The sequence below is a fragment of the Hemitrygon akajei genome, chromosome 15 (assembly GCF_048418815.1).
Source record: "Hemitrygon akajei chromosome 15, sHemAka1.3, whole genome shotgun sequence".
Taxonomy (NCBI): Eukaryota; Metazoa; Chordata; class Chondrichthyes; order Myliobatiformes; family Dasyatidae; genus Hemitrygon; species Hemitrygon akajei.
Genome location: NC_133138.1, coordinates 88,521,345 through 88,545,734, shown reverse-complemented (window position 1 = coordinate 88,545,734; position 24,390 = coordinate 88,521,345). Strand labels below are relative to the sequence as shown.

The window sequence follows — 24,390 nt, the reverse complement described above, 5'->3', positions numbered from 1 at the left end:
GAGAAAAAAAGAATGAAAGAAAGTTTGGACTGCAAGCTGCTGGCATTACAGTCAGCCCTCCTTATCCACGAGGAATAGGTTCCGGGACCCCTCGCAGATACCAAAAACCGCGGATGCTCAAATCCCTTATTCAACCTGTCTCAAAGCAGTGGACCTTAGGACCCAGGGGAACCCCAGACCTTATTTAACCTGTCTCAGTGCGGTGGACATTAGGACCCGGCGGTTGTGTTCTGAATCCACAGTGTTTCTGCTCATGAAAATAACCACGATTGAAAATAAAGTGGAAATAATAAAGCGATCGGAAAGAGGTGAAACGCCATCGGTCATTGGAAAAGCGTTAGGCTACAGTCAAGTCAATGATCGGAACAATTTTAAAGGATAAGGTGAGAAAGGCCCTGCCCTGATGAAAGCTACAATTATTACTAAGCAACGCTTAGTAATAATTATTGGGTTTTGGGTTTTTAATCCTCCACATCAACCAGGCACGTTAGGAGAGCGTGCTCGGAAGTGGTCTGTCACTGGATCGAACTCAGGAACTTCCCGAGCCCAGCACTGAAACATATGTTAAGTGTTTTATATGCATAGAAAGGTAAAATATATACTATATACTAAGACAAACGTTTGACTAACTGACGCTAAATAATAATGGATGTACCTGTTCCGACTTACTTAGTAAGAGAACTTTTTTTTAAAATCCCGATCCATGGTAACCTATGCACATCTTCCCGTATACTTTAAATCATCTCTAGATTACTTACAATACCTAATACAATGTAAATGCTATGTAAACTAGTTGTTATACTGCATTGTTTAGGGATTAATGACAAGAAAGAAAAGTCTGTACATGCTCGAACAACAAGTGCTGGAAGAGCACTTCCGGGTTTTCTCGATTCGCGGTTGGTTGAATTTGTGCATGCAGAACTCACAGATAAGGAGGGCCGACTGTACTTTGCTACAATATTGGTAGAGTTTGATACTTTCCCATGCCAAAAGATTGGGTTGATCAATGGCACACCGTGCACATTGAATGCGTGACTGTCACTTCAGATGATCCATATATGGATTTTGTTGCAGTATCCTGTGGAACCACTTTACCTGGATTCGGGTGTGTTATGTGGTAACCACTTTTGCGAAGGGATATTCTGTGACTGTCACTTTGTGATATCACTATGTGGATTTCAGAATGACTCGACGGATAAGATCATCGGTGACTGTTACTTCGTTTACCTAGCATGGAATCTGTGGAATTCTTCATAATTGCCTTCTCTCTACATTTTAAAGTGGATTTACAAAATCTCTCCCATCATTTATTCCATGGATTACTGGACCTTTCTACTTTGCCACCTTACTCTTAAGACTTTAAGAACTGTTCCTAAGCTTGACAGTTTGGGAGGGGAGACACACACACCACTGTTAACTTGTTTATTTTGTTTAATTTTCTATATTATGAGTAGATACTAATAAAGATAGTGGTTTTAACATCAAAACCTGACTCAATTTGTGATCTATTGCTGCTGGAACGTGACAGAGGCAATAGCTTTCAAGCCCTGCCACAGCTGTTGAGCATCCTTCAGTGATTCAAGTTTGGTCCAGAATTGTTTTCCATATGTTGTACCTGGACTTCTTTTCTTACTTGGTTGCCAGACCTGAATCCCACTGATCTGGTCCTCAGCAAACTGCAGATCTCGTGGTTCATCCAGGGCTTCTGGTTAGGGGAGTCTCTAACAGATTTTCTGGGACACACTTGTCTATAACTGTTTCTATAAAGTCCGTGACAACTGATATATTAATTTAGATTCTCTCATTCCAAGCATTTCATATCACATTGCGGGCTGGTTACAAAGCTTTTCAATATATCTCTAAACTTCTAAGTAATGTCAGTTTACTGAATACTATTATTAGTGCAGGTCATGAGGTGACAACACATCACCTTATGCCATAATGGCAGACAGAATAAGCAAACCAATTTTGCAAGGATCGGCTACCCAGAATATCACAGTGTTGGACAACATTGCGTATGTTAAGTGAACTGGGAGATGTACTGGAACAAAGTGAATTCACCCTGTCAATGTTCAAGATAATATCTTCTTAGGCTATTCTTCAAGAGAATGACTTGTCCTCACTCTAAACCTGTGGAATGAGGTGTTAGGTGGAGCTAAACTGGGACCTACAAACTCTTCAAAGGTATGTAGCTTGGGAGATTTTTCTACTTTTTTTTAATATAAACACACTGGACTTTTGTGTTCCTGATGCATAACTGAGGATTCAATGTCATCCTGTATGCTCTTATCCACTTTGAATCCACTTTGGTTTCCAGCAGGTAGTTCATAAGTTACACCTTTCATAAAGGTTTTGAGAACACTATACAATCTTTTTCTTTCTCCACCTGGTAACCTCTTGCTGTAAGAACTCAGGATAGAATCTGCCCCCAGACAGGAGAATCACCTAATGAGTCAACCATTTGTCACTGGGGCTACGATGCTGATGAACTTGGTGTGGGAGAAGATTTAACTGTCAATTTAATTTATGCTGCTAGTCCATTTGAAGAATTGAAACACCCTGACTGCAGATGCTGGAATCCAGAACAAATAAAGGGTCTCGACACAAACATCAACTGCCCATTTCTCTCTGCAGATGCTGGCTGACCCACCAAGTTCCTCCTGCAGTTAGGTTTTGCATTTGAGGAAATTTGCAGAGACACCTTTAATGTCATCTCTCCATTAATTTAAAAAGTGCCAACTGTAAAGTAGTCTAAATCTTAAGAGCATCCAGAAATAGAGATCACTGCTATTCAGTAGACCAAGAACTTTGTGCTGAATTTTGTTCCATTACATATTGAAGACAATGGAGAAAGTCCACATTGACATCTGTCTTTCCAAGGATGACTCCTGAGGTGTATGAAGGGTCATGACTTAGAGCCACAATGCAGGCTGCTCAGTGCATCTCATCATGCCAGCCATCAATAACTTGCATCATGGGCTCCTAAGCCATAGCAACTCCAGTGTTCATCGTTAAAGATTGTGAGACTGCGCACTTGCACCATCCATTAAAGCAGTGTATTCTAGATTCAAATTACCCACTGGATGAAAAAATTCTTCAGATCCCCTCTAACAATGATAGTCAATTTATTAGGGAAGGAGGCACCCGCTAGGAGTGGTGGCAGTTGTTTGTCCTATCCACTGATGACAGGAAATTTGTGCGGGACAACATTTAAAGTGGAAAAACCATTGCACTGGGACAGTTCCACTCTCTCAACCTCAGTTGTCTGGGTACAAGTAGTCATCTCAACTGGTTGCAGTGGATGACTAGGACTTCTGTGCCTCATCATGCCCTTTACTTCCCACATAGCATTTCAAAACCACCTTCCTGGCCATTGGATCTCATCCATCCAGTCTGCCAGGGCTGACTTTGCACACTAGGACAGGTATGTCCATAATTCACTGAGGTATGAGGTCCACTGGCTGCCCTCACTTGGTTTAGCCTGCCGGTCAAAGCAGTGTACCAGGGTGTGGCCACTGTCACATGCAAACAGCTACTTGGAGCCATAAGTGAGAGTTAAGTGTCCATTTAGGACCAAAGGTGAGTTAACTGCCCTAGATTGGACATAAACCTCTTCACCAGAGGTGCTACACTTCTTCCATGGGCACCCCATATATACCCCAACCCACTGAGTACTTTGTAAAGAAACTCCCTAAGTGCTGTTCTGCTTTGAGGTAAGTATTCTTGACTCAATCCGACATCAAACTTGGCAGCCCAGTTTCACCACTAAATGTGTCATTGAAACAGCAGTATAAATATAATACTTAAATCATCATAATCATTATCATCTTCAAGAAAGATATCTAGCCACAGCTAGATATGCCTGCCATCTACCACAGAGAAAGCTATTGGCTCAGTTGTGCTCTCCCAAGGTTCAAACAGCTGTTCATTGAATTCTGGCATAGCTTTTACCCATTGAGGAGCACAATGGGGTTATTGCTCAACAAAGATTATACGTCCAAGGGATCAATACAAACTCAACTCACAGCCTTTCTGACCTTGCAAAAGCCCTCAACTCCTTCCCCCGCCCCCTTGGCTGTCTCCTCACCTTATATTTGCTTAACAATTATATGGATCCACCACACATCCACACTGATATCAAGCAAACCTGTATCATTGCTGCAATCAACTTTTCTCTGGAGTGGAGCTGATCCAAAAGGCTAATGGTTCTGGATTGGACACACCAACATCTGCAGCATGTGACCATACAGAACACATTATGACTGCCACTGTCTGAAATATGACACATTTATTCTTTGCTAGTATCCTGCTATGAATCAAAGCCTCTTGTACAAACAAAAGGGTGACCACTAACTGCAAAGTTGGCAGCTCTTCTACAAAGTTCAAATGCATTTAACAAATGCCTGAAAAATGATAAAATAGACTGTTGGCCAGCTCATGCGATGGCTCCATTGACTGAACCACCATACACAAACTACACCATACTACAGTCATGAAGACATATTTAGTAAGAAACTACTGCAAAGCAAGAAAATGGATGAGGTAATTCATAGTCCTCATGCAAGATTCCCTACTTGCAAGTTGAGTCAATGGTAGGTAGGCAAATGTAATGTTAACATTCATTTCGAGTGGTCTAGTATATAAAAGCAAGGATGTAATTCTGAGGCTTTAGAAGGCAACACCGTAATGGTTTGAGCCCCGCTATTGATGATGGTACCATCCATGGGAATAAAATGTCATGCTTGTTATTGCTGTCAGCAGTTATGCATTCCCTTGCCAAGCTATCTACACTACACTAATTAGGTTTGTATGCTACAACAAATAGTGTGTTTGATCACGAGCCAACAGTGTGCTCAAGATGTGAAATATAGTTGCAATGTTCAGAAGGTATGTAATTAAATATGTGAAAATCAAATCCAAGTCTGAATAAGACATCGACAAGTTGTTTGTACTGAACAATCTATACTAATTACATTTACTGGAATTTGGTCTGTAGCCTTCTATTCTTTTGTAACTATAGGTATATCTTAAAAAGTTCAGTATCGATCCCACCTCCATGAGTGTTCCAGTTTCTAGGCATCCACTGGATTAAACAAAAACTTCAGAGCTGCCCATTAAACCCTCTGCCTTCTATCCTAACTTTTACTTTCTGGTTCAGTTTCTAAGAAATTTTCAGTTTCTTACCCGTCATAATTTTGTTTACTTCAGACAGTTTCTTCCGCTCCACCCAGAACGTATATCTCACTGTATAGTTAAACTGCTTTATCCCAGACAAATCCTAGTACCCTTGGCACCCACTCCAGCGGTGTCACATCTTTCCCGACAGTACTTCAGTGACCTGCAGCTGTCCCAAGTAAAAAGAGGGGCCACCTTAAGGCAAACCCTGCGATCTGGACACACAATTAGAAATAAGAAAGCACATGCTGAAAATCTTCAGCAACACTCACACACACATCTTAAGCATCTATGAAGATGAGTAACAGTTGAGATTTCAGGCCGAGAGCCTTCATTAGGGCGCCTCGGCCCGAAATGTCACTGTTTATTCCGATCCACAGATGTTGCCAGACCTACTAAGTCCCTCCGGCATTTTGTGTGTTACCCCATATGAGAGGTTACCTCTGCAGAATGATACCAAGGTCCTACGTTATCATCTCCCTGCAGGGCTGTCTTCCTCCAGTGTTTATTCGGGGTGTGCCAGACCGGAGGGCTACATGAAAGAGGCAGAGAATCGCTTGTTATCGAGGTCTTCAAGAGGGTAAAAGCACTCAGCCACTGCAGACGTAACCCACCGCCCACCACCATACATGGGCTAAGGACACACGTTCTATCGTCAATGAACACCGTGCTTGTAACGGGCACTCTGACGTCTTAACCAATAATTATTGAGCGAGGCGATTTCTTAGCCTATCGCCGGCGACCAGTCATGACATCATAACCAATCGCTGGCGACCACGCTAACGCCATAGCGATTGCCGGTGACAGCTCTGACGCCTTAGCCAATGGGTTGTGGCGATACTCAAGGGTTGTTCTCTCACGAGTGGCTGACAGTGTTGTAGCTGCGTTTATCTTCCGGCTTTGCCGCAGCTCGTTCTTCCTCCTTGGGTTGATGCTTACGATAGGTTTTGCACATTTACAGAGCGGGAGGTAGAAATTCTCTGGACGGGAAGAGTGTCACCCACCACACCCCCCTCGAATTTCTTCCTTTACCCTGTCCATTTCCGGGCGGCACCTGGAAACGGGACTAACTGGAAGTGCCTGAGATAGAAGATGGCGGCAGGTCGGCAAGGTTGGGAGTGTGTGTGTGGCAGCCGGCGGGCAGAGTGGCCCTGGTCCCGCTCTAGGCTGGGCTGGGCGTTGCTCCTAATACATTATCTGAGCTTGGCTCTGGTCCCGGCGAGCGCTGACATGACGGACGGGAACAGCGAGTACCTGAAGCGGGAGCACAGTTTAATGAAGCCGTACCAGGGTGAGTGCGGGGAGGGAAGTAAGGCAGCGAGAGAGGCTTAGGGCTCGGGTATCTAGCAGTATTACATGCTGACTCCAAGCTCCGAAGCGATGAGGTAACCCACCATGCTTTGCTTCAGCACACTGCCTCTCCATGAGTCCATGGTTGGCTTATTTCTGTTAGAGATACAACATGAAACAGGCCTTTCCCACCCAACCAAGCCATGCTGCCCAGCAACGCAACTATTTAACTCTGGCCTAATCATGGGACAATTTATGATCACAACTATGTAGTATCTTGCAGTTACCAACAGATTGGCAGGTAATGGCAGTTACCATTACCGAGGTGTGATACATAGGGAGAGGATGCTTTCTATAGTCCGTTGATTAAAGATTGGGTAGGGTCAGCGGGGACGTAACTAATTCCTTTATGCCCTTGAGGGAGAGGCATCCTTGACTATGGTATCTACATAGATTGAGCTAGTGATGTGCACTTCTGGGAACGAAGCTTTTAACCCTCTCAACCTCAGCACTGCTGATGTAAACAGGGGTACATTCCCCCCCCCCCCATCCTTTTGAAGTCAATAAGTATATCTTTTGTTTTGCTGATAATGAATGAAATGTTGTATTCCAAATTATCCTTTTTTGCAATTAGGCCGCTATGGTGGTATTTGACCACACAGTCGTGAGTGTATAGTGAGTAGAGGCGCAGCATTGTTGAGAACACAAATGCATATTGGAATGTTTTTTAGGTATCCTGTTTAATTAGTTAATCTGCTGAGTGCCCTCTCACTGCCCAATCATCAGTTATAAACTGTTACCTTATGGAATGATGGTGACAGCGGAGATTCACATGTTCAAAATCATATGATGGCAAAAGATGGGGGTTATGCAAGGCAGTTTAGCACAAGATTGAGGAAAATGTGTTAGTATGTATTAAAGATTGATTCCACTGTCTTTCTGTATGGTACATATAAAGAGTATTCACCCCCATCCCACTGGAAGTTTTCATATTTTATTATTTTACAACATTGAATTTATTTGGCTTTTTTGACACTGATCAACAGAAAAAGACGCGTCAAAGTGAAAACAGGTCTCTACAAAGTGATCTAAATTATAAATATTAACACAAAATAATTGATTGCATGAAGTACATACACCCTTCAAGTCAGTATTTAGTAGATGCACTTTTGGCAGCAATTACAGCCTTCAGTCTGTGTGGATAGGCCCTTATCAGCTTTGCACATATGGACATTGCAATTTTTCCCCATCTTTATAAAACTGCTGAAGCTCTGTCAGATTGTATGGGGGTCATGAGTGAACAGCCCTGTTCAAGTCCAGGCACAAACTCTAACTTGGATTAAGGCCTGGACCCTGACTTGGTCACTTCAGGACATTAACTTTTGTTGTTTTTATCCCATTCTTGTGTAGCTTTATGCTCGGGGTCATTGTCTTGCTGGAAAGCAAATCTCCCAAGTCGCAGTTTTCTTGCAGACTGCATTAAGTTTTCCTCCAGGATTCCCCTGTATTCTGCTGCATCCTCTACCTTCACAAGCCTTCCAGGGCCTTACAGTGAAGCATCCCCTCATGCTTCGCGGTAAGGATAGTGAGTCTTTCATGATGTGCAGTATTTGGTCTGATGTCTGAAAAGCTTGATTGGGTTTCATCAGACCAAAGAACCTTCTTTCAGTTGACTTCAGAGTCTCTCACATGACCTCCCTCATGAGTCCCCTTGCACAGTATCCCAATTATTGAGGACAGCCTGTATATTTAGTGTCATGGAAATTTTCTTGCATCCGTCTCCTGTATTGTGCTTTTCAATAACCTTTTTGTGTAGTTGCTTGGACTGGTCTTTTTTGTCTTCATGGTCTAGCTTTTACCAACAGTTGGACCTACTAGATACAGGTGTATTTTTACTACAATCAATTAAACACCTTGTCTGAACACAGATCTCCAAAAACAGACTTCCATTTAACTAATTATGTGACTTCTAAAACCAATTGGCTGCACCAGTGATGATTTGATGTGTCATATTAAAGGGGGTGAATACTTTTGCAATCAATTATTTTGTATATTTGTAATTAATTTAGACCAGTTTGTATGGATCTTTTTTCATTTTGACACAAGAAGTCTTTTTTTATTGACCATTGTCAAAAAAGCCAAATTAAGTGCACTGTGATTCAATGTTGTAAAACAATAAAACATGAAAACTTCTGGGGGGGGGGGGTGAATACTCTTTATAGGTACTATATAACCAATGGTTCTACAGTTGAATAGGATGACTAGAAATGTAGAAATATTCCTAGTGTGTCTTAACTAAAGTTTATACTGGAAGGGCATTTGCAGTGGAATGCTCTAAGATTTGTTCCTGTTCCTCAGTATTTACTATCCGTGTTAATAATCTGGGGGAAGAGAGTAGTGTAAAGATCTCAGAATATTCTAGGAAAAAGATAGAAGGGCATATTGCAAGGAAGATGGTTGGACTCTGCAACAGGATTTGAGAAGTGGAGGGTGTGAGTGAAAGCTTGGCAACTAGAATTTAATGTGTAGAAAGTAAGAAAGGAATCTACCTATTTATATAGAAATTGTGGAAGTGAAGTACAGAGAATTGTATAAGAATAAGTGAAGTATTGGAATCTCATTTTTTAAAAACAACAGAATTGGGCATTTGACCTATCAAGTCTGCTCCAACATTTCATCATAGCTGATCCATTTTCCCCTCTTAATCCCAGGTCCTCCCTTCTTTCTGTATCCCTTTATGGCCTGGCCAATCAAGAATCCATCAATCTCTGCCTTAAATGTACGTACACACTTGGCAATGAATTCCATAGATTCACCACTCTCTGGCTAAAGAAGTTCTCATCTCTGATCTATAAGGATGCTCCTCTATTCTGAGGCCATGTCCTCTGGTTTTAGACTGTCCCACCATGGGAAACAACTTCTCCACATAGACTCTTATCAAGGCCACTCATATGAACTGAAAGTTAGTAGGATTGTCGCAAACATTTTGGCCTTTATTGCCAAAAGGCCAAAGCTTGGAATTTAGAAATAAAGTGTTATTACAATTATATTGGATATAGAATGTGATTTTGGTCCCCTTATTTAAGAAAGGGTCCACCAGAGACAGATAGGGTTTAAAGGAGATTAACTCAGAAAAAATACTTAGGATGAGGAAGTTATCCAGTCAAAAGTGTCTAAAGAAGCTGAATCTGTATTGTTTGCAGTTTAGTAAAAATACAGCGGATTTTAGTGAAATAGACAGTATACCTCTGACAGCATAGATGTGGAGAGGTTTCTATGATTTTAATAGAAACAAGAGGATGTAGTTAGCAAGTAAAGCAGCAGGTGTATAAAACAATTGTATTGGATTTTTTTTGCAGAGGGTAATGACAATGGAATTCCTTGAGTTATGGAGGTACTTGAGATTAAAATAAAATCCTTAAATGTTTGTGAATTAAGGGTAGTGGAGAACTTGCACAAGAGTTGTGGCCTGGGACAGATCAGTCTGAAGTTAATTGAGGGGCAAGCTTCAGAGGCCAGGTGGTCTACATATGCTGTTTCTACTCAAATGTGAAAAGACCATAAGTGAGGGATGGAATTAGGCCATTCAGCCCATTGAGTCTGCTTAGCCATTCTGACACGGCTCTTAAAGTGATGTAACCCTGATTATGTAAATTTGCAAAATCATGTTAGACTTCGCCCTTGGTTAGTTGTGAGTCCAGGAATTTTATGTTTGCTGCTGCTTTTCACTGATAATCAGCAGTGGAGAAGCGGAGCCTTTACTTTTCTTTACCCATCTGAAACCTCTATTTTCTCCAGGTATTTGAGCAACTTGGGTCAACTGATCCAGGGTATGGAAAAAAAACTGTTGGAACCTGATGTTTTTGATATGAAGTTTTTAAGAAGTCAAGAATGAGATACAAACCTTGTTGCTTACAATTGTTTATTAAGTGTTGAGAGAGCAAAGAGAGAGAAGAAAGAAATGTGGGGTGAAGAGACCCACATGGCAGGGAAAAGAACATGGCTAAGAGCAAAAGGACTGGTTCAACTGAGTCTGGTTCTCTTATACCAGTTTGCCAGTTCCATTGAATTTTCATGGATAACAGACATTCCAATGAAATTCCATTGCTTGAATTAACCAATTCCCCATTCGAGTGATGCAGCACATTCAACCACTTAAAAATGAATGGTTGCGTTTATACAAGAATCCAAATAAGCATAAGGAAGTTAAACTGCAGGGAAAATAACAATTATAAAGTCCTATTCAACATTACTGCCTTTGACTCCACATCACATATTTTGAATTGTTACATTTAGAAACATAGAAAACCTACAACACAATACAGGCCCTTCGGCTCACAAAGTTGTGCCCAACATGTCTCTACCGTAGAAATTACTAGGCTTACCTATAGCCCTCTATTTTACTAAGCTCCATGTACCTGTCTAAAAGTCTCTTCAAAGACCCTATTGTATCCACCTCCACCACCGTTACTGGCAGCCCATTCCACACACCACTCTCTGAGTAAAAAAACTTACCCCTGACATCTCTGTACCTACTCCCCAGCACCTTAAACCTGTGTCCTCTTGTGGCAACCATTTCAGCCCTGGGGAAAAGCCTCTGACTATCTGCACGATCAATGCCTCTCATCATCTTTTACACCTCTATCAGGTCACCTCTTATCCTCAGTCGCTCCAAGGAGAAAAGACCAACTTCACTCAACCTGTTTTCATAAGGCATGCTCCCCAATCCAGGCAACATCCTTGTAAATCTCCTCTGCACCCTTTCTATGGCTTCCACATCCTTCCTGTAGTGAGGCGACCAGAACTGAGCGCAGTACTCCAAATGAGGTCTGATCAGAGTCCTATACAGCTGCAACATTACCTCTCAGCTCCTAAATTCAATTCCACAAATGATGAAGGCCGTTACACTGTATGCCTTCTTAACCACAAAGTCATCTGTGCAGGAGCTTTGAGTGTCCCCAAGATCCCCCTGATACTCCATACTGCCAAGAGTCTTACCATTAATACTATATTCTGCCATCATATTTGACCGACCAAAATGAACCACTTCACACTTATCTGGGTTGAACTCCATCTGCCACTTCTCAGCCCAGTTTTGCATCCTATCAATGTCCCACTGTAACCTCTGACAGCTCTCCACACTGTCCACAACACCTCCAACCTTTGTGTCATCAGCAAACTTACTAACCCCTCCCTCCACTTCTTCATCCAGGTCATTTATAAAAATCACAAAGAGTAAGGGTCCCAGAACAGATCCCTGAGGCACACCACTGGTCACTGACCTCCATGCAGAATATGACCCATCTGTTTGCCTTCTGTGGGCAAGCCAGTTCTGGATCCACGAAGCATTGTCCACTTGGATCCCATGCCTATTTACTTTCTCAATAAGCCTTGCATGGGGTACCTTATCAAATGCCTTGCTGAAATCCATATACGTTACACCTCCTGCTCTTCCTTCATCAATGTGTTTAGTCACATCTTCAAAAAATTCAATCAGGCTAGTAAGGCACGACCTGCCCTTGACAAAGCCATGCTGACTACTACTAATCATATTATACCTCTACAAATGTTCATAAATCGTGCCTCTCAGGATCTTTTCCATCAACTTACCAACCCACTGAGGTAAGACTCACTGATCTATAATTTCCTGGGATATCTCTACTCTTTCTTGAATAAAGGAACAACATTCGCAACCCTCCAATCCTCCAGAACCTCTCCCGTCCCCATTGATGATGCAAAGATCATTGCCAGAGGCTCAGCAACCACAGTAGCCTGGGGTACATCTCATTCGGTCCCGGAGACTTATCCAACTTGATGCTTTCCAAAAGCTCAAGCACATCCTCTACATGCTTAATATCTACATGCTTGAGCTTTTCAGTCTGCTGAAAGTCATCGCTACAATCACCAAGATCCTTTTCCATAGTGAATACTGAAGTAAAGTATTCATTTATTTCCTCTAGTTCCATACACACTTTCCCACTGTCACACTTGATAGGTCCTATTCTTTCACATCTTATCCTCTTGCTCTTCACATACTTATAGAATGCCTTGGGATTTTCCTTAATCCTGCCCGCCAAATCCTTCTCATGGCCCCTTCTGACTCTCCTAATTTCCTTCTTATGTTCCTTCCTATTAGCCTTATAATCTTCTAGATCTCTAACATTACCTAGCTTTGTGAACCTTTTGTAAGCTTTTCTTCTTGACTAAATTTATTACAGCCTTTGTACACCATGGTTCCTGTACCCTACCATAACTTCACTGTCTCATTGGAACGTACCTATACAGAACTTCACACAAATATCCCCTGAATATTTGCCACGTTTCTTCCATACTTTTCCCTCAGAAATCTACTTCCAATTTAAGCCTCCAATTTCCAGCCTGATAGCCTCATAATTCCCCTTACTCCAATTAAACACTTTTCTAACTTGTCTGTTCCTATCTCTCTCCAATGCTATTGTAAAGGCGACAGAATCACTACCTCCAAAATGGAAATTCAGAGGCAGAAATACGTGGTACTTGTATTAAATATAACAATAATCAAAAATTCAACTATGTTATGAAAATATCACAAGGTGTTGATAGGATTATGTCATTGCTAGGTTGACTATTTTTGCACATAGGCATACATGTAAGTATGCCTATGTGCAAAAATAATCAACCTAGCAATGACATAATCCATCATGAATGTAAGTATGAATGATTGCCTTTATACCTTTTTTAAAAAAGAAGGGAAATTATGGTAAAGCATATTAGAACTACCGTAGATTCCGTACTACAGAGCGCACCTGATTAAAAGCCGCAGGCTCTAATTTTAGAAAGAAAATCAATTTTGTACTTGTACAAGCCACACCGGATTTTAAGCCGCAGGTGTCCCACGTTGTAATATGAGATATTTACACAGAAAGATATTACACGTGAGGATTTTTTAACTTTTAATTAAATCCGTATGGTAACATAAACAAATACATATTGCAAATGCTTTTTTTCGAACCGTGCCTGTAACACGGCTACTTTTAAATATACATACGTATCGGTAACACACAAATTACGTTGCGTATACTTTTTTACTGAACAGTGCACGAACAACATTCCAATATCTCCTAACGACTGGTAAAAAAATATATACTGCAGCCTACCAGGAAAAGTTATTGATTGCCTTTAACTTAAAAGCAGCGTTTTCGCTCGGGTCTAATGCGCTCCCCCCCCCCCCACCTTTCCGTTTATCACAAACCGGCATTTTCCCACAAGACGCGGCGAAACCGGATGTGACGTCATAGCATCCCGGGATGTAGTACAGAAAACAAATATACTTAAAACACTTCTAACTTTAACTAGAAAATACTAACAAATGAATTACTAAGCGAAAATATTATAAACTAAATAACTGCCATAAAGGCAGCACAATGCTTTTCTTCGAGTGTTTTCCATGTTGATGAGGGTGAGTACAAATGACTGATTTACAATAATTTAATTGTGAAAGTGCGCTTGATTTATCGTACAATTTCATTGGACCTCTGTGAACAACTCATCAATTTTATTGGTCTACTGTTACGAGGCAAAATGTTTTTGGCGGCATGAAAAAAAACCATGCATTAGCCGCACCGTAGTAAAGGCCGCAGTGTTCAAAGCTGTTCAAAGCGTGGGAAAAAAGTAGCGGCTTATAATCCGGCATCTACGGTAATATGGCTGATCTGACCATGGACTCATCTCCACCAACCTGCCTTTTCCCCATAATCCTTCATTCCCCTACTATGCAAAATATCTATCCAACCTTGTCTTAAATATACTTACTGAGGTATCCTCCACTGCTTCATTGGGCAGAGAATTCCACAGATTCACCACTCTCTGGGGAAAGCAGTTCTCCTTCTCTCCATCTTAAATCTATTCACCCAAATCTTGAGGCTGTGTCCCTTAGTTCTTGTCTCACCTACCAGTGGAAACAGCTTTCCTACCTCTATCTTCTTCATCCCTTTCATAATTTTATGTTTCTATAAGATGTATTCTCGTTCTTCTGAATTCCAGCTAATACAGTCCCGGGGACATAACCTCTCCTCATAGTCTAACCCCCTCATCTCCAGAATCAACAGAGTTAGCTGTTTCTTTACAAATATCATAAGACATAGGGGTGGAATTGGACCATTTGACCCATTGATTCTGCTCTGCCAGTCCACCATGGCTGATTTATTATCCCCCTCTACCCCATTCTCCCCGTAATCTTTGTTGACCGGATTAATCAATTATCTATCATCCTCCGCTTTAAGTATACTTAATGACTTGGCCTGCACAAGCATCTGTGGCAACAAATTCCACAGATTCACCACCCAATGGCTACAGAAATTCATTCTCATCTCTGTTCTAAATGGATGTCCCTTTATTCTGAGGTTGTGCCTTCTGGTCCTAGACTCACCCACTATAGGAAACCTCCTCTCCACATCCACTCAAATGAGGCCTTTCAATATTGAATAGGTTTTGATGAGATCCACACCTCATTCTTCTGAACTCTAGCTAGTACAGGTCTAGAGCCATCATATGATAATCATTTCATTCTTGAAATCATTCTCATGGACCTCCTCTGCACCTTCTGTGATGCCAGCACATCTTTTCTTACATAAGGGGCCCAAAACTGCTCACAATACTCCCAAGTGTGGTCTGACCAATATAAAGACCCAGCATTACACTTTTGCTCTTATATTGTAGGCCTCTTGAAATGGATGCTCATTATATGTTAGTCTTCCTTACTGCTGACTCGGCCTGCAAATTAACACTTGCCCCAAGTCCCTTTGCACCTCTGATTTTTTTCTTCTTCCTGTTTATAAAATAGTCTACACCTTTATTCCTTCTACCAAAGTGCGTGACCATATATTTCCTGACACTATATTTCACCTGCCACTTCTTTGCTTATTTTCCCAATCTAAGACCTGCACTCTGCTTGTTCAACAGCCTCATGTGTCACACTTTGTTAAGGGCCTTCTTAAAATCAAAGTAAACAACATCCACTGACTGTATTTTGTTTATCCTGCCTATTATTTCCCCAAAGAATTGCAATGGTCAGGAGGGACTTCTCAGGCAAGATTTCCCCTTAAGAAAACCATGCTGATGTTGACCTACTTTATTATGCACCTCCAAGTACCCCAAAACCTCATCCTCATCCTCCAATATCTTGCCAATCATTGAAATCAGGCTAATTGGCCAATAATTACTTTTTTTCTGCCTCCCTCTCTTCTTGGACAGTGGAGTGATAGTTGCAATTTTCCAGTCCTCTGGAGCCATTCCAGAATCTAGCGATTCTCTAATGCCTCCACAATCACTTTAGCGACCTCCTTCAGAACCCCAGGGTGTAGTCCATATGGTCCAGGGTACTTATGTACCTTCAGATTCCCAAACACCTTGTCCTTAACAGTAGCAGTTCTGCCCCCTGACACTCACGCCATTTCTTTGTCCCCATTTCTACCTCTCCAGCATTATTTTCCAGATTCACTGTCACCTCTTTATATATTTGAAAATATTTTGGTGTCTTTTATACTATTGGCTGGCTTGCATCATATTTTTTTCTCCTTATAGCATTTTAGTTGCTTTCTGTTGGTTTTTAAAAGCTTCCTAATCCTCTAACTTCCCACTAATTTTTGCTATATTATAAGCTTACTCATGCTTTCATGCTGTCTTTGACTTCCTTTGTCAGCTATGGTTGCGTCATCTTCCCTTTGGAATACTATTTCTGTGCTATGTACCTGTGCTTCTTCCGATTGCTCTCAAAAACTCTTGCCATTGCTGTTCTTTCATCTCTGATACTGTTCACTTCCAATCAACTTTGGCCAGCTTCTCTCTCGTGCCTCTAATTTTCTTTACTCCACTGTAATACTAATACACCTGACTGTCTTCTCCCTTTCAGAGTGCAGGGTAAATTCTATCATATTACAATCATTGGCTCTTCAGGGTTCCTTGACCTTAAGCTCTCTCATCAAATCTGAATAATTACACAACACTCAGACCAGAATTGCCTTTCCCCTCGTGGTCTCAACCACAAGCTGCTCTAAAAAGCCATTCCACAAATTCACTCTCTTGGATTCCAGCACTAACCTGATTTTCTCAATCTATCTGCAAATTGAAATCCCTGATTGCTCTTTTTACATGATTTTTCTATCTCCCATTGTAATTTGTACCCCACATCCTGGGTACTTATCTGAGTCCTGCATATCACTTCTATCAAGTTCTTTTTATCCTTGCAATTTCTTAACTCTACTCACAAGGATTTTACATCTTCTTATCCTATGTCACCTCTTTCTAAGGATTTGATTTCATATTTTACCAACAGAGCCATCTCACCCCTCTGCCAAGGTGCCTGTCCTTTCAATTTAAGATGTATCCTTGGATGTTGAGCTTCCAACTATGATCTTTCAGCCACGACTCAGTGACGCTAACAATGTCGTACCTCCCAATCTCTAATTGCACTACATGTTCATATAAAGTATTCTGTATACTGCATGCATCCAAATATAACATCAGCCCTGTATTCGTCACCCTTTTCAATTTTGCTTTCATGTTACACTTAAACTCATTCCACTGAGTGCAATTTTTCTCTATCATCTACCTGTCCTTCCTCAGAGTCTCACTACACAGTGCATCGACTTGTACACCAACTGCCCCATCCTCAGCCCTGTCACTCTGGTTCCCATTCCCCTGCCAAATTAGTTTAAACCCGCCCAGCATACTTTACAAACTTGTCCCCCACTCTCTGTTCCCCCCCCCAATGTTTCTGTTGCCCCCCCCAATGTTTCTGTTGTCTATCTTGTTTTCTATACCAACAACTTCAAGCCCAGTGTCCTTTTTTTACTACAGTGACATTTTGTTTTAGGGGATTGTCCTCGGAGGCTTGACTCAGACTGAGATTGCTGCGGTGCACATGATGAATTACAGTCCCACTTCTGTTGGTGAAAGGGTGTTTGCTGTTGACTCACCTGCAGTAGCTGTGGCTGTTGACTCATGGTCAGTGGCTGTTGATCAGCAGGTAACTGACCCACCCGTAACGATCTTATTTGGGTTTTGATATCCCATTCCACTTGTTTGGCAGCTTGCACTGTCTTACTACATGGAACACCAGCTTCACTCCAATTCATTTTTGTTACCTTCACCATCTTTGCAATACCTGGTTTCAGGCCATCCATAAAAGTTTACTTCAAGGGATTTCTGTTATCTTCATTTACTCCCTGAATTCCTGAATAACTTAACCACACTGTCCTTTCAAGTTTTTATTTTCAAAAATATTCTCAAACCTTTATCTATCACTTTCCCCTAAGCAGTCTGCATTGGGGCCTGTTATTCCAACCACTTCTTAACTGCATCCCAACCACCTTGTATATTTTGTTTATCATCTCTCATGTCATTGTCAACTCTGCAAGTCAATTGTCTGATTTGTTGAGATCACTTAGTAGCCAAAATTTGGATGCCATCATATGGGTGCAGTTTGTTTCTGTTAATAATTTGAAGCTCAGTCCAGACCTTTAAAGTTTCTTTTTTATGATGTGGAATTTCTCTGGAGCATTTATCAATCTTTTCCTTGGGAAGTGATTGACGGAAACCATGAAAATTCTTTCTTAGGTTCCATTTTCAGTGCTGCATGTCTTCATTTCTTCAAACTTTATTGGAGCAAGCCGTAACATAATCCTGTTGTTACATCACTGTCATCCTTACTTGAGTTGATAGGGGTCGCTGTAGACTCCCTGTCCATGTTATATCCATACCATGATTCCTCGGAGTTCAGATGGCAGCATTGTTCAACGTAAGGGGTTTTTCCCAAGGAGAAGCATCGATAGGAGGACTGCCCACTTGAGGGTCCTCGCTGGCTTTTCTGATTCTACTTCAGTTTACTTAATGCAAAGATTTGCTTTTTAGACTTTAGAGTGAAAAACAGGCAGGATAGACAAAGGAGAGTTGGTGGATGTTGTTTGCTTGGATTTTCAGAAGGCCTTTGACACATAAGGTTGTCTTAGAAGATAAGAGCCCATGGTATTACAGGAAAAACACTAGCATGGGTAGAAGATTGGCTGATTGGGAGGAGGAAAAGAATTGTAATATTGTAATTGTAATATTCTGGTTGGCTGCCAGTGCCGAGTGATTTTTCCACAGGGGTCTGAGTTAGACTGCTTCTTTTCACATTTTATGTCAATAATTTGGTTAATGGAGTTGATGGCTTTGTGGCCAAATCTGCAGATGTACAAAGATAGGTGGAAGGATAGGTAGTGTTGAGGAAGCAGTGAGTCTGCAGGAAGATTTGGGCGAATTGGGTGAATGGGAAAAGAAGTGGCAGATGGAATATCATGTAGGGAAGTGTATGATCATGCGCTTTGGCTGAAGGAATAAAGGCATGGACTATTTCTAAATAGGGAGAAAATACAGCAAGATGGGCTGTGAGTTAATGGCTACTGTAATTTGATAATTAGTATTGGTAAATAGCATAAGTATCAAAGATGGACATGTGAGAAGTAGATGGCAGGGCCACAGGAAATATGGAATGGGTCTAATGGGATTGCGGCTACTGGTTCAGAGCAAGTTATCAACAAAATGGCCTATTTTTGCATCATAACCCTGTCATGATTATAACTCTTGTAGATGGTGCAAGTGTCATTAGAGCAGAATTACAATTATGATTGGAAGTTCTTTCTGATGAACACCTTTTAAAATGAGTGGCAGCACTTTTTGAGAAATCTCAGCTAAGTTTTCTGTGTCAACATGGAATTGTAGTATCTTGTAGAGGTGTTTGAATTTAATGATAAGATGGTGATTCTTAAAAAGAAATTAGAGTGGAGGAGAAGTAGGTTAATTGGCTTGTTTTTATTGTTTTATTTGCTTCTTTTTCCTTTCCTCCGCCACTAATTAGCTTTTCAGCACCTTGTGTTTGCCTCTTCATTCACCTTCAGATGTTCCCTGAAAACCATCTCTTCCAAAGTGCTTTCAGGTACTTCTGGACAATTTAGGGGTGTTAAAGATAAATACAGTTTAAAATATCCTTGCATTGCAGAACAGTTACTGGTAGCTTTTGAGAAAATGTTAATCTTCGTGCATAGCTCTGTATTTCTTCCTTTGCATCTTGCTACAGGTGTGGGCTCGAGCTCAATGCCCCTGTGGGATTTTAGCGGGAGCACAATGCTAACAGGCCAGTATGTTCGTCTAACACCTGATGATCGCAGTAAAAGTGGATCGATCTGGAACCGAGTGGTAAGTGTCTGCATGCATTAGTAAACAGTAGTTTCCTCATGAGTCAACAATCTTAGTGAAGTAAGTGTGAAGTAATAAAACTGAGCTAAATATTGAATAATTGGAAGGATGAGAGAATTGTCTGTCTCATGACTATGTGGAATTTTTACCAGCAAAAAACCTTGCTAATTGTTTTTTCTTATCAGTGCTAGTGTTCTCCCTTGCTGGATTGTTAGCCCAGAGGGATTAACTCTGTTAATCACATGAGCAGTTTTGGTATTCTGGGCCAAATTTACTGATTTAGCTTTGTATACTAAATAAAATAAAAATGACAGGACCAGACTTTACCCAGGTTTCTCCAAAGGCGTGCCAGGCAACAATATGAATATTGAAATTAGTGTCTTTCAGGCTATACTGCTGCTTACTCATGGGAAAGATGTGAGGTTAAAAGGGACCTGGTTCTGTTCCTGTTACACAAGTTTAGCTTGAGCTCCAGTAATATTGATTTCGTGTGTTTAGGCAAAAAAATGGTTTACATATATAGGTCTGCTACAAGCTCTGTTTCTAGAACAATAAATGCTAAGTGCATAAGTTTTCTTTAACCTGTTCCTTGACCTGTTTTGTAATTAAAAGTTCAAGGTGGTTCTATTATCAAAGTACATAGATGTCACAATATACTGCCTTGATTTGTTTATTTGCAGGCATTTACAGGGAAAATAATACAATAGAATTTATGAAAAATATATAAATAACAAAGACTAGCAAACAATCCATGTGCGAAAGAAGACAAATCATGCAAATTATTTTAAAGAAGTAAATAAATAGTACTGAGTTGTAGAGTCCTTGAAAGTGGTTCGATAGATTTTGGGATCAGTTCAGCATTGAGGTGAGTGAAATTTTCCACAGTGGTTCAGAAGCCTGATAGTTGTAGGCTAATAACTGTTCCTGAACCTTGTGGTGTGCGACTCCTGTACCTCCTGCCTGATGGTAGTGGCGAAAAGAAAGCATGGCCTGGATGATAGGGGTCCTTAATGATGGATTCTTCTTTTTTATGACTGCACTCCTTGCTGAACAATGGGGAGGGCTTTGTCTGTGATGGACTCAGAATCAGAATCAGGTTTATTATCACCTGATAAGTTTGTTATCGACAAATGGGCTATATTCACCAACTTTTGTAGACTTTTCTGTTCCTGGATATTGGTGTTTCCATACCAGTCAATTATGTACAAGTACTCCCAAGTCCCTCTGCACAACAACACGCTGTAATCTTCCACTATTTAAATAATAATCTGATCATATTTTCCTTTCCAAAGAGGACCTCACGTTTAAAAAAATATTGCACTCCATCTGCTAGACACTTGCCCACTCATTTAATCTATCTATATTTCTCTGATGACTCTCCATATCCTCTGCACAATTTGCATGTCATCTGCAACTTAGATATGCTATATTAATTTCCCTTTTCCAATTTGTTAATGTATATCATGAACAGTTGCAGGCCCAAAACCAACCCCTACATCACTCTGCTCACTGCTGACGGCCAACCAGAGAAACAACCATTTTCCCAACTCTCTGCCTTCTATTGGTTAACCAGTCCTCACCATGCCAACACATTACTCTCAACTCGATGCATCCTTCTATTACAGCTAAGTCTTCTATGCAGCACCTTATTGAATGCTTTCTGGAAATCCGGGTATCGACCTGTGTTTCCCTCCATCCACTGTGTTCATTATATCCTCAGAGCTCCAGTAAGTTTGTCAAATAGGACCCATGCTGTGCCTGCCTGACTGAACCATATCTATCCAGGTGTCTCACTCATTCTTCCTTAATGTTAGCTTCAAGCATTTTCCTGACTATAGAAGTTAAATTGGGTGGCCTGTAGTTGTAGTTCTTTCATGTACTGCTGCTACTTAATTACAAATTTCACAATACATGCCAGTGATATTAAACCTGATTCTGACAATGCTTTCTTTGTTGGTGTTTGAACTGATGCTTGGAGTTGATGTTGAGACTCCCAGGGCTACTTCCAACTCACGATTGCCATCTCTGGGTCTGTCCTGATAGAACAAGAGTTACACAATGATTGTTTAGGAACCTGGCACATTGATTCTTTGAGTGCAGCTGTGTCTTTATGTACTTTTATTCTCCCAGTTTCGACTTCAATTCCCTGGTGTGAGGGGGTTCTTTATAGTGTTAACTGGTTTAGGAGATCTGGCTACATATGAATTCAATATTAAAAGTTACTATCAGGTGATCCATCAGTTTCATAGAAGCATAGCAAACCTACAGCACAACACAGGCCCTTTGGCCCACAAAGCTGTGCTGAACGTGTCCTTACCTTAGAAATTACCTAGGGTTACCCATAGCCCTCTATTTTTCTGAGCTCCATGTACCTATCCAGGAGTCTCTTAAAAGACCCTATCGTATTCGCCTCCATCACCGTCGCCAGCAGCCCATTCCACGCACTCACCACTCTCTGTGAATAAAGAACTTACCCCTGACATCTCTTCTGTACCTACTTCCAAGCACCTTCTCGTGCTAGCCACTTCAGCCCTGGGAAAAAGCCTCTTGACTATACACATGATCAATGCCTCTCATCATCTTGTAGACCTCTATCAGGTCACCTCTCATCCTCCATTGCTCCAAGGGGAAAAGGCCGAATTCACTTAACCTATTCTCATAAGGTATGCTCCCCAATCCGGGCAACATCCTTGTAAATCTCCTCTGAACCCTTTCTATGGTTTCCACATCCTTCTTGTAGAGAAGCAACCAGAACTGAGCATAGTAGTCCAAGTGGGGTCTGACCAGGGTCGTATATAGCTGCAACATTAACACTCAGCTCTTAAACTCAGTCCCATGGTTGACGAAGACCAATGCTCCATATGCCTTCTTAACCACAGAGTTAACCTGCTCAGCAGCTTTGAGTGTCCTATGGACTCGGATCCCAGGATCCCTCTGATCCTCCACATTGCCAAGAGTCTTACCATTAATACTATATTCTGCCATCATATTTGACCTACCAAACTGAACCACCTCACACTTATCTGGATTGAACTCCATCTGCCACTTCTCAGCCCAGTTTTGCATCCTATCAATGTCCCGCTGTAACCTCTGTAACCTCCACTCTATCCACAACACCTCCAAAATTTGTGTCATCAGCAAATTTACTAACCCATCCCTCCATTTCCTCATCCAGGTCATTTATAAAAATCACAAAGAGTAAGGGGTCCCTGAACATATCCCTGATGCACACCACTGGTCACCGACCTCCATGCAGAATATGACCCGTCTACAACTACTCTTTGTCTTCTGTGGGCAAGCCAGCTCTGGATCCACAAAGCAGTGTCCCCTTGGATCCCATGCCTCCTTACTTTCTCAGTAAGCCTTGCATGGGGTACCTTATCAAATGCCTTGCTGAAATCTATATACACTACATCGACTGCTCTACCTTCATCAATGTGTTTAGTCACTTCCTCAAAAAATTCAATCAGGCTTGATGGGAACGTTCTGCCTTTGACAAAGCCATGCTGACTATTCCTAATCATGTTATGCCTCTCCAAATGTTCATAAATCCTGCCTCTCGGGATCTTCTCCATCAACTTACCAACCACTGAAATAAGGCTCACTGGTCGAAAATCTCCTGGGCTATCTCTACTCCCTTTCTTGAAAAAGGAAACAACATCTGCAACCCTCCAATTCTCTGGAACCTCTCCCGTCCCCATTGATGATGCAAAGATCATCACCAGAGGCTTAGCAACCTCCTCCCTCACCTCCCACAGTAGCCTGGGGTACATCTCGTTTGGTCCTGGAGACTTATCCAACTTGATGCTTTCCAAAAGCTCAAGCACATCCTCTTTCTTAATATCTACATGCTCAAGCTTTTCAGTCCACTGTAAGTCATCCCTACAATCGCCAAAATCCTTTTCTGTAGTGAATACTGAAGCAAAGTATTCATTATGTACCTCTGCTGTCTCCTCTGGTTCCATACACACTTCGTCATACTTGATTGGCCCTATTCTCTCATGTTTTATCCTCTTGCTCTTCACACACTTGTAGAATGCCTTGGGGTTTTCCTTAATTCTGTCCACCAGGGCCTTCTCATGGCCCTTTCTGGCTCTCCTAACTTCATTCTTAAGATCCTTCCTGCTAGCCTTATAATCTTCTATATCTCTATCATTACTTAGTTTTTTTTAACCTTTCGTAAGTTCTTCTTCTTGACTACATTTATTACAACCTTTGTACACCACAGTTCCTGTATCCAACCATCCTTTCCCTGTCTCTGGAACGTACCTATGCAGCACTCCACGCAAATATCCCCTGAACATTTGCCACATTTCTTCCATACATTTCCTTGAGAACATCTGTTTCCAATTTATGTTTTCAAGTTCCTTGGTCTGTTTTTGTTTTGTGAATGTATCCTGCTCGTGTATGAGTGGCAGCTGAGGATTAAAGATAAGGCTGTAGGTTTGGAGTGAAATAGGATAAATAGGAGAGTGGGTTTCCTCCAAGGAAGATTTTATTTATTGTAATTTGTTATTTTCATTTTAGTCTTTAGGACAGCTTCTTCATTCTGAGATTACATAAGTGGCAGAAATTAAATTTGTCAGCTGTTATGGTGGGATTTGATGTGTAACTGATTGTCATCCACATCTGCAAATTGCTGGACATGAATCTAACCACTGCACTGCCACCACCTCTACAAATTCTAACTTTTACAGCTTATGTAACTGATTA

General features: G+C 41.3%; 1 protein-coding gene and 1 long non-coding RNA gene across 2 annotated transcripts in view; one reads left to right on the top strand and one right to left on the bottom strand.

Moving 5' to 3' along the window:
* The window catches only part of LOC140739525 (uncharacterized), a 34,722-nt gene extending 28,863 nt beyond the window's left edge, over nt 1–5,859 (bottom strand). Inside the window, exon 1 of the long non-coding RNA XR_012101666.1 lies at nt 5,617–5,859. This is a non-coding gene — a long non-coding RNA (uncharacterized lncRNA). The remainder of the gene's footprint in view (nt 1–5,616) is intronic.
* A 157-nt stretch (nt 5,860–6,016) lies between these two features.
* The window catches only part of lman2 (lectin, mannose-binding 2), a 60,781-nt gene continuing 42,407 nt past the window's right edge, over nt 6,017–24,390 (top strand). The window contains exons 1-2 of the mRNA XM_073067915.1: nt 6,017–6,466; nt 19,559–19,677. Coding sequence (XP_072924016.1) covers nt 6,268–6,466; nt 19,559–19,677 — 318 coding nt within the window. The 5' untranslated portion in view covers nt 6,017–6,267. The remainder of the gene's footprint in view (nt 6,467–19,558; nt 19,678–24,390) is intronic.